Source organism: Anarrhichthys ocellatus, unplaced genomic scaffold, assembly GCF_004355925.1.
Source record: "Anarrhichthys ocellatus isolate YVR2014 unplaced genomic scaffold, GSC_Weel_1.0 scaffold60, whole genome shotgun sequence".
NCBI classification, from domain to species: domain Eukaryota; kingdom Metazoa; phylum Chordata; class Actinopteri; order Perciformes; family Anarhichadidae; genus Anarrhichthys; species Anarrhichthys ocellatus.
The window spans coordinates 539,090-550,291 of record NW_022280090.1 but is presented as its reverse complement, the minus strand read 5'-3'; the positions used below and the strand labels follow the sequence as shown (position 1 = coordinate 550,291).

The 11,202-nt window shown below is 41.1% G+C and overlaps 2 protein-coding genes across 2 annotated transcripts in view; one reads left to right on the top strand and one right to left on the bottom strand.

The window, feature by feature from the left end:
- Positions 1-214: 214 nt before the first annotated feature.
- Positions 215-6,650, bottom strand: snrpc (small nuclear ribonucleoprotein polypeptide C). Its single transcript, XM_031871768.1, has 6 exons — positions 4,695-6,650; positions 3,486-3,528; positions 3,270-3,378; positions 2,353-2,412; positions 1,237-1,341; positions 215-746 (listed from the first exon to the last, which is right to left on the bottom strand). The coding sequence occupies exons 1-6, from the start codon at positions 4,700-4,702 to the stop codon at positions 625-627; spliced, it is 447 nt and encodes a 148-aa protein (XP_031727628.1). The 5' UTR covers positions 4,703-6,650; the 3' UTR covers positions 215-624.
- The window catches only part of LOC116396850 (protein ILRUN), a 7,337-nt gene continuing 2,128 nt past the window's right edge, over positions 5,994-11,202 (top strand). The window contains exons 1-4 of the mRNA XM_031871767.1: positions 5,994-6,281; positions 8,836-8,990; positions 9,142-9,339; positions 10,130-10,434. Coding sequence (XP_031727627.1) covers positions 6,124-6,281; positions 8,836-8,990; positions 9,142-9,339; positions 10,130-10,434 — 816 coding nt within the window. The 5' untranslated portion in view covers positions 5,994-6,123. The remainder of the gene's footprint in view (positions 6,282-8,835; positions 8,991-9,141; positions 9,340-10,129; positions 10,435-11,202) is intronic.

Genomic DNA, 11,202 nt, shown 5'->3' with positions numbered 1-11,202 from the left:
GCCTCCTACACTCAAGCACATTCACCAGGTGATGTTGACGACGTCCCTGAAATTTCAGGGTTGAGGGCAGACATTGGGCCTCTCATTTTGTCCCCGTGATGTTTGATGCTGAGCTGGACGTGTAAAGTGTCTTATCAGCTGGAATAATTGAAAAAGACGCCTTTAACACATGAAATATGAGCTTTGTTGATAAGGATACAATCTACAAAATACATTGGTTTGAAATCACCGTTTTATTTCTCAAAGCATTGCAATGAAATACAACAAAAATATGTAAAAACCCTAAAACAAAAAGTAAAAATATACCAACAAATATTGTCATATCGAACACGCTCTTGTGTGCTGAACAGTTTTGTCAAAGTGAGACGAGATATTTCAAACTTGAAACAGGGATGTAAAATCAATTCTAATGGAAGGCGTTTAGTAATAAATACCAGCACAAGACAATGAAGTAATTATACAAAGTTGACATAATTACATCGGGGACTTCAGGTTTGAAGTTGAAGAAATTGGACGTTTGAAAATTTAAAAAAGGCGCAAGGAAGAATCCAAGTGTTGAGCCAAGTGTCCTCAGTCGACAGTGTCTGTTCGTGGCAACAAAGAGCGGAGAAAATGCAGCCGGTCTTATCTGTCCGGTCGCATCATGCCCGGCCTGACTGGCATCATCATCGGTCGAGGGTGACGCATCATGTGTGGCGGTCCGGGCATCATCTGCATGGGTCCTCCCATCGGCGGCCTCATGCCTCCTAAGAGTGACAGTGAAGAGATGCACAGCATCGGGTATTAATTCATAACAACGGCTTTACATAAAAGAGTCATGAAGACTTCACAAGTCATTTAGAACGACCTGGTTAAGAACAGTCTAGCAGAAATAGGCTCACGCCTGCAGTACATTAATGTTGAAAGTAAGTCTAACTTACATTATTGAATAATATGTTAATTATTATTAAGATATTTCATTTTGTTTCAGACCCACAGTACATTTAAAACAAAATACATGTAAAAAAATATGAATTAGGAAGGGGGCGTTTCCTTTCATTTTATTGTTTTAAAGACAGACTGTTCCCGTTATATCAGGCAAACAGGATTATTCATGCAACTTCTTTATTTGTGACTACATAAGAACAGATGAAACCCAGTTAACCCTTTAATGGCCGACTAAACTGCTGCGAGCATTGTAAATGCTACACAACGTTAGGAACGAGTGAAGCTTCGTCATAGAAACACGTGTCTTACCGGGTCCACCGGGCATCATCCCATGTGGGGGGGGCCCCATCATGGGCATCATAGGAGGACCTCCCATGGGGGGCGTTGGGAGCATGCCTGGCCGAGGAGGACCGCCTGTGTTACAAACAGCAAATGTTAGTGTTTGATCAGATTCACATGCATCACATTTTGTATTTTAGCTTTATTTGTATTGACTTCTGACTGAACTGAAAACATGCACCTGTGTTACTTACTACTAAATTATTACGCAATGTAACTGTATTTATCGTGTAAACACTATACGTGACAAAATGATACCACTTTAATGATTTTTGGACTTTTATCTAAGTTTGGCATAGTCATCATCATTTGAGACAACCCCACCTGACACTAAATAAACCAAGTTGCCAGTTTATTAGGCACACCTAGCTACAACTAAAGCCATGAAATAAATCCTCCCACCATGAAGGGTCAACTTTTTGTTCCCTTTGGAAGTCTGTGGAGCTGAACTGCGTTACACAGAGAGGTGTTTCCGTTATTTAGCTCACCCTCACTCATAAACGGGCTGGACAACATATTAGAAACAGTAGGATGCAACATCATTTAACAGCACCATCAACACCTCTCTCTCAGTTTCAACAAAACACATCATGAAGGAAGGATTTATTGCAGGACTGTTGAACATCTGCAAATGTGGCCACAAGCGATTTGGCCATCTGTTTCCTTTAGAAACACCACAGTGCTGAAGGCAAGACCTCTTTCATTACTTACAATTGCTGTTACCATGTAAAAAAAGTGGATAATTTGCTGGTCACATTTACAAATGTGCTACATGATCTCTCTTTCACTCACTCACTCACTCACTCACACACTCACACACTCACACACACACACACACACACACACACACACACACACACACAGGTGTGCTCATTTTATTAATTTGAATTAGCTGTAATCCCACAGGAACAGCAGTTTCACGGCCTCTGTTGATTGATAATTCTAATAAGATTTATCTCAATAATCGCTGATGAGAAGCGAAATGCTGACAGCCGTTCCCCATTGACTATGAATCTACCTACCAAGAGCCAGAGTCTCCAGTAAGGGTTAGTGACTCAAATTACTGCAGAGCTGAAACGGACTCACCTGGGGGGGGGCCACCAGGGAACGGCGTGGGAGGAATCTTTCCCTGCTGAAAGGCGGCCGCTGTCGGGAGAGAAGACAAAACATTAGGCACAAAGAAGAAGAAGAATGAATCACACACCTCCGCGTTCAGCACTCAAACTAGTCTTTGCTTTTCTCGTGTTCAGAAAGAATGAACTGAAGCCTGTTTCATACGCAACGCAAAGAACGACACAAAGTGCACATTTCTGCACAGCAGAATACACTACTCTGTTTAAAGTTCATGCTGCTGTCCACTGCAACAATGAGTGTTTGGGTTAGCATGCTAAATAATAAACAGAATAAAAACACTACTAATAAAGCAGTCTACTTTATTAAAATAAAAAACATGTATCATAGCCTCTTTTTGTGTTTCAAAGGATAATTTAGCCTCGAAAAACATGTTCCTCCACAGTGGACAATACTGCATCTCTCATGTGGATTAGCGGTTTGTAATCTCAGAGGGGGCCCAAATAAACTGGTGTACAGTGCACTATTTAAGCAACGAGCTTGGCGGTCCCACACGCATGCATAAGCATGTCTTGTGTGGGATACGAAGCAGGCTTTACTCCAACGCCTACTTTTATTTTCTAGACAAGGATATTAAATATGGAGATGAAAAATCATGCTGTGTCATCAGTGTGAAAGATCAAATAACTCATCAATAATGCGTTAGTAACCACTAGAGGTTCAGTTAAAGAGCAGACACTGTGTTTTACTCGATTAAAAAAAACATTGTCAGACATGCAGGTTAGAGGATATTTAGCACTCGAGCGGTTTAGGAAACGAGTTTTGTCCGAGTGGCAAAGTGTCTTAAACAGTTAACAGCGAGTGCAGTTGCTTGGTTCTTCTAGAGTCACTCAGCCGTGTTCTCGGGATAATAGAGCCAATGATCTGCTTACTTGTTTTATCGATGAGGCTCTGAGCCTGCTCCTCCATCCATTTCTGGTAGTAATCTTTCACATTTTCCTTGTGCTTTCGGCCGCTGCAGTGGGTCTTCCTCACTGATGGCTACAACAGATTTGTGGAAAAATATTTAACCGGCGTGAAATACAACAAAAAGAGATTACCTCATGCTTTTCAACAATTTGATTTGGTGCCGCACAAGCACAACTTACCGAATCATGAGTAAGGTAGGTATCACAGTAATCACAGTAAAACCTGTTGTGTGGGGGGGGGGGGGGGGGAATTTGAGGTAAACACGAAAAGTTCAGAGCTGTAGACATGACTTGTCCCAAAGCTGTATACTTTAAATTGGAGCTGAGAAATATTAAATCACTGTAGAACTAAAAAGGGCAAATTATAGTTCACGCTGACACATAACCAAAAAGATGGTCTTTGTCTGGTTTAACAAGCTGCAATATAGATATACAATTGTGTTAACTACGGTTTGGTCTGTAACGCTTTTATTTAGCCATAGTGCTAATATTGCCTTTAAAAATAAATCCCAACAAATATGTTTCAGTCGTGAGTTGGAGTCCTGCAGGAATTGTAGCATGCATATTGTACAGATGTTACTAAATGTGCTGCAGGAAACTGTGAGGTATCACACACTGTAGTTCACTGCTCAACAGGACTTCTGTGCCGTGTGCAGAACAGGTCAGCACACTGTCTTGTATACATTTTCACCCTGAACAAGGATAACCTCGGTTTAGATCACCGTCGTAATAAAATAACGAAGCAATACTTGGTTTTGTTAGCATCATACTCGTTATTAGTAGTGTGTAGCCACTTATTTGAGGACGAGTTGTTCTCTGCAGCTTCTCCACTTTACAGAGATGTGTTGACGTTCACCCCGGAGCTATCTGAACGTTACTGTGAGATAGATGACGTTTTAGAACTTGCTACACCATCAGTATAATCAGCTCCTATTTCTGAAAATTGAATTGATTTAACCTGGTAAAAAAACAAACAAACAAACAAACAAAAAACACATTACAGACTCATTCAGATCCGGCGTAAACGTCACCAACTCATATCTAACAACAAAAAGAAAAGGCTTCATGTTGAAATCGACGTGGGTGAGAAGTCCTAAAAATAGCCAGAATCGTGGATTTTATCAGATTAATTGATTGTATATCGCGGCGCTGCGATTGTCTTTTGCTGGTCTCTGTTAGCTCTGTTCACATCGAGGCCGAGTCCAGCAAATAGACACAGCCCACACAAAGCGTACCGCGTCCATCTGGAAACACACTGGTCCGTTTCACTATCTATCAGCGGAGGCTTTGTGTTACCATCGTTCGTTGCTTAATTCAAACACCAACTAAGTTCGTTGAAACGTGGATATTATAGATTAAGCATGAAAGGGAATTAATATCTATACTTACTTAGGCATGTTTCCCGGCAATCTCCGTCTTCCGGTGTTCCCAATAAGTGTTCCTACCCGATATAAGACCTATCGACAGTTAGTTCCGCCTGAAAGTGACCGCCACTCGAAAGATACCTGTAAATAAAATAAAATATTATATATATATACTGTATTTGTCCCAGCAGCATAAAATAGAAACACGCTAGAACAATACCCACAAACTTGTATACTTGTCACCACCCAAGTATACAAATTAAATCTAAACCAAAAGCAATCAAACTCAACAACAGCAAATACAATCTACAGCACATCCAAACAAATAAAGAAATATGACTTCTAGTACATAACAAAAGAAAATTGCAGACAAAGCATTGTACTTACTTTACAAGAGCATCTACATAGTTATATAGATTTTACAAACTTCTTCATTTATGTCCACATGTACACACATCAAAAAAGAAAAGGAAATACCCGACCAATTTCTTCTTCACTTTCTATACAAATAATATGTGTCTTTATAGTAGGTGTAAAGTTGTTGATACCAACAGTTACATGATTCTTGTAAAAATGTGAGAAAGGGGTTTGAATATTATTTTGAAGGGTTTTGTAGTTTTTATGAATACCAATACATCTCAACGGACTTTAGAAAAACTGTCAAGCCATTTTAAATTTAATGAAATGCTTAAGATAGCCCACAGGAAGAGATTTTTTAAACAATGGAATTCTAAATTTAGATTTTCCAGTTCACGAGTACATTGGTCAAGAAAAAACCTTCGGAAAATCTACAGCTATAAAAAGAGTGTGTTCTAATAATAAAGTTACAATGTTACAAGTTTCCTGTATTTGTCATTTTACAACACAGGGTTGCACATATAAAATTTAAAAAATCATGCAAACAGTAATTTCCATACAAATCCTTATATAATTATAAAGAGTTTGGTTCATAGTGGGAATGCTGGTAGTACTAAAGGAAATAGCCCAAAAAATTGAGCAAATATTACATCCACTATCAAACATATGATGTAGGTTATCTAGTGAGCTACTAAATGAGCAAAATTAATATAAACTAAATGATAAATGATGATTTGTTTTAATAATCCTGGATTTAAAGCTATATGAATTGGTTGTGCCCTAGGTCTATTCTAAGAAAAATGTATACTGGTGCTATCTGGTACTGCACTTCATAAGGAGCAGAGACGATTCATTGATAAACCAATGAAAAGGTGGCTGCAAATAGCAACAGATGACGTCGACGCCCACTCCGTGATTGGCGAAGGTGACGCGCGGGTTGTTGCAACGTCAAACATCGTCCCCCTGGTCGTGCCATGCGCACTGACGGTTGTTGTTGTTGAGCTGGTTGTTATGGCTGGACAAGGCCTCGGACTAAACTGAGAGTGGTCCCCCCCTCCCCGCACCACCCCGTCTCCGCTACGGGACACCCGCCACCCATGGAGGGCACCGACATGGACGTGGACCCGGAGCTCATGCAGAAGTTTAGCTGCATGGGAACCACGGACAAGGACGTCCTTATTTCTGAGTTTCAGAGGCTGCTGGGATTCCAGCTCAACCCGGCCGGCTGCGCCTTCTTCCTGGACATGACCAACTGGTGAGTTCGGGGATCCGAGGGGCCTGTTGTCGGACAGCAACATTATGCTAACCTATACTGTATAATTAGCTAGTTAGCATACGATAAACTGCTAAAAAATGGAGGCAGACACACACAGTTCTAAGTTAGCGTTGTTCAAACCCAAGGAGATAATTACACCATTCCTTCACGGGAAATGGCAGTTATAGTTAACGTAACTCCTGACGATCGTTGCGGGGGCAAGCGGAAGTGAAACGGTAAAGTTTAGCCCCAGCTGTGAGTTATAATAATATTAAATTACTTTTAAAAAGCAAAGAGCAAGCTGGCTAACTAGCTAGCAGGCTAATTTAAGCACAGGGAACTCTCGTGTAGATTATCTGCCATATTACATAAGAGTGTTCACAGCCAGTTACACCGAGCTGCTCCGGGAAGACACAACTCGCGTTAGTCTGATGACGTAACCAGTCGTGATCTATCGACGGTGGACAATAAGTAGCCTTTGATCAATTCATTTTAAGCTTTTAGTTAATCAATTGTTAGTGGCCGTGATCACATCATTATTTTAAAGGGAGGACCCAACCAGAAACACAATCTTGTTCAATTTTCATTTTGGAGTCTGGAATTCGTCACGGTATAAAAGGTGACATCATCACGTGACAGTTGCTGGGATTTGACCACCGAAACTAGTTCACTTGTAACATCACTGTGTAGTTTTATTTTAATCCAGAGTTTATAATTTCCCATGATTATTTTAGGATATCTTGTCCAACTTCAGTATAACCCTTTTTTGTACATGATCAGGATTTCCCCCAAGATATTTTAAGGTGATAAAAATAGCTCCATAACTAGCTCCTGATGCAGTTTGTCTCATAATGAGTTAGCAGATGACACAAAAGTCACTTTCATTAAAGGGTTTTCACCAATTCTACACATAAATATCTGTTTGATAGTCATAGCATGTACGGTTTAACCTGAGGGAACAGTTGTATTGTGTCTTCAGTGGCTCTGGAAGCGTTTTCTCAAGGCTGAGAATGCCAGGGATGTCATCAACTTGGATACTAGAATTGATATCAATACGTTTGCAAAGTGTGGGTGTGGAGCTTTACAGACATGGATGGCAAGAGGGTCTAGTGAAAGATGTTATTGAGTGGCATTATGATTCAGTGTCTTTGCATGACCCATACCGGGGATTAAACCGGTGTGTTTTACACGTATTCAGATATTTATTTAAACAGATATCTTCCTCTGCCTTTTGGCCTCATGTCAACACACAAACAGAGTTTTAGGTCACCAAAACGGATATTTCTGAAAATAATAAAATCTAAAAAAAAATCTGCACTGAAACAGAGGTGTCTCATGCGCCCAATGTTATTTGGTCCACCTCAGCTATTGCTTTACTATGGTTTACTATTTGTTGACAAAGGGAAATAAACCCTAACCCTACGCATGCTCACAACCATGTTCTCGGGTATTTGACGTATCGATGACGTAGCCTACTGGCCCGGTGAACGCTTGGAGTCGTTTTTACGCTCTAATGTGGACGGAGATATTTTTTTAAACAAGGGTCGTGTGGACAGAATTCTATTTTTAAACGTAGAGGAAAATATCTGTTTTAAAAAAACAAATCTGTATACAGACAGGGCCTAAACCAAAGTGCTTGTTGTAAACAGCGTTGGAATCCCCCTCCTCCTCCCAGGTCTTTCCGATGTTTGATTTGTCAAGTGTCCGACGATTCTTGTAACTTTCCAAACTGCCACCTGACAAGTATGCCCACTTTTCACGACATGTGGCCAGGTGTGCTGATGTGAGCATGTAATTACGGTTTTCACCTCTCTCAAGCTCTTGAAATGTCCACACAACTACACTTTTGTGTATTCTGTAAAGCAGAGTCTCTGCTTCATAAAAGTGTATTCAAAATGGCCATTCCCAGAGGCCTAGTTGAATATTTAAATGACTTGTTGTGTTCTACCAACAGTCCAAAGCCCAAAAATATTCTGTTTTGTATCATAGAAGTCCAAGAAAAAAATCGAATCATTAAATTTTAGAAACTGGATTCAGTAATGAATAAAAGTAAGCATATTTATTTAGAAAAGGACCTAAGCAATTAATCAGTTTTCTGTATGATTCCACAGATTAATTTTCTTTTTGGTTCAGCTTTAGTATGAAGCGCTTCACACACAAATGGAAGAAAATGGTTCAATGAAAGGGATGAGAGATGCTCTATTGACGTCTGAGCAGTTCCAGTACGTCTCTTGATGCACGGATTAAAAAGAGTCATGATAATTGTTAGGGAGTTACACAGTCTGTGAATCCTATTTTAGGAGTGATCCTCTTTTGTAATTGTCAGTATCAGATTGGTGGATTGTCACATTTGATGAAATAGTTTGTGAGGCAGGGATTAGAAAGACAAATATCTTTTATTATTGTGCATTGAGAAAAGTATTCTAAAACAGCACAACGTACACAAAAAACAAATATTTTTCTTGATTAATTAACTTACATTCTAACTGTCAGGGTCACATGTTTAATGTCCACTCCTGTTAACACCTTGCTCTTCCTTTTTGTGTTGGAACAGGAACCTGCAGGCTGCTATTGGTGCATATTATGACTTTGAAAGTCCCAACGTCAACACGCCTTCCATGTCCTTCGTTGAGGACGTGACGATTGGGGAAGGAGAGTCTGTTCCTCCAGATACACCGTTCACAAAGACCTGGAGAATACAGAACACAGGTGCAGAGCACGTCACCGCATTCACATGTGTAGCTTTCACAGTATGAGTAGCATTTCTGAATCTGCATGCAAGAAGACCAAATGTCATTTACCACGTCATGGTTTTGTCGTTGAGCTGTGTTTTGACTGCACTCCTCTTTGTGTACTGTAGGTGCAGAGTCGTGGCCACCCGGGGTTTGTCTCAAATACATTGGCGGGGATCAGTTTGGGCACGTAAACACAGTAATGGTGAAGTCACTAGACCCCCAGGAAATATCAGATGTGAGCGTGCAGATGCGAAGTCCCACAGCTCCAGGCATGTACCAGGGCCAGTGGAGGATGTGTACAGCCAGCGGATTATTCTACGGAGGTAGGAAATCACCAAAGATTTCTGTCTGATCAGGACATTTATTTGAGCTACCATGGAGCCCACACTGTCACTAACTACAACTCCATGAACTGCTATTATTGGGAAAGCAGAGAAGGCGAAGTCAGAGAGAAGTAGACCGAAGGGTCTCTAGACTACGCGTCTGAAGGATACGTCCAGAATGTTACATTGATTCAGCAGCGAGAACGGGTTAACAAGATAAAGCTAGAAACTAAAGGCTACAGATCACGACGTAGAAGTGAAACCACCACATCACCTGGTGGTCATGACAGAAAACAATTAAATAAAGCAACTTAAGATCTTTATTCACTGTTACATTCATTGAAAGGCAAAAGCAGCATGTGTATACATTCAGTAGCTCCTGAGCATCGAAGTGCTAACGTGCTCCGCTAATGTTAGCTCCACAGGCTAATGTTAGCTCCACAGGCTAATGTTAGCTCCACAGGTTAATGTTAGCTCCACAGGCTAATGTTAGCTCCACAGGTTTTTATGTAGAAACATAACGTTTTAGAAAAGTATATCCCCTTCCAACCTCTCCGGGTGACTAGTATCACTATTACACAACATTTAATCATGACCAGCTCCAAATCCACAATGCCAGCCTGATAATGAAGAACATATGGAACAATTGCATGAGAGTCTATGGAGCTGGCCGATGCCACGCAATGATTGGCCAGTCTGCTTTTTAGGGGAGGTACCTGGTGAAGCGTCAATTCACAATGATGCACTGCAATAAGCATTCTGTGTCTGCGAATGCTTCTTTTCTCCTCAGATGTGATCTGGGTGATTCTCAGCGTAGAGGTCGGCGGTCTCCTCGGCGTGACCCAGCAGCTGTCATCTTTCGAGACGGAATTCAACACCCAACCCCAACGCAACGTGCAGGGGGACTTCAACCCCTTCGCCTCGCCACAGAAGAACAAGCACGACGCCACCGACGACAGCTTCAGAGATCCTGGCGGAGCGTGGGAACGCACACAGGAGCCAATCCAGCAAGATCAAAATGGACTGTCTCATAATGCTGTAAATAGGGCGTCTAATGGTCTCCAAACCAATCTTTCCGTGGTGACTTATGGTCAGGTATGTATGCATCAAACTTAGGGTTTTGCACTTCACAAAACTGCCACTTTAAACCCGTAAGAACTCATTTCACTACATAGATGAGTTTAGCTCATTTAAGTCCCCTTTCGGATTTATTGTGAGGGTTCATCTGCAAAATACAGTTTCCATTAAGCCTGCAATATGACAGTGGGACTCTGGTGTGGTGTATATGAAGTGCTTCTGTAAGAGCGTGTATTGAGCATGAAGGAAAAGAGTCTTCCAGTTAGTGTTTGACAAACTGTACTTTGCCGTGGACCAAAGTGTTGGTCAGAGAACGGTCACATCTGTACCAGTTTTCATGGCAGCTTGGTCTGCTGCTGTTGAGATATCTCTGAGATATCAGGTTCTGGACAGTTGGGGTAGTATCAGTGTTTAGGTTGCAGTGATACAACATTGTTGTGTTCACACTGTTGAACAAACTGGTTTAACTGCAATAGTTTCACGGCTTGGTTAGTTATTGCTCAGCCATGCTAGAGACGTGGCTCTTGGTCCTTTGAACCAGAGTGAAATATCAGGACAGCTGTTTGATGGATTGCCATGACGCTTAGTACCTGACTTATCTCAATTTGTCTTACAACTCAGTTTTAGATCGTCAATATAGATCAATATATGGCATTTATATTGATATAGCCTTTCCTTTGGCTGCACACTCAGGCCACACTCAATTTTTGTTTTGCCCCGCTAGTGGTATTTTAGGTAGTTGTCAATTCCCCCAACCGATTTTACTGTGATTACTGTGATACCTAC

Coding starts and splice junctions, on each gene's coding strand:
- snrpc (XM_031871768.1), bottom strand. Junction 3,379..3,485: donor CCTACCTTACTCATGATTCG/GTAAGTTGTGCT, acceptor AATCTGTTGTAG/CCATCAGTGAGGAAGACCCA. Junction 2,413..3,269: donor GAGCCTCATCGATAAAACAA/GTAAGCAGATCA, acceptor CTCTCCCGACAG/CGGCCGCCTTTCAGCAGGGA.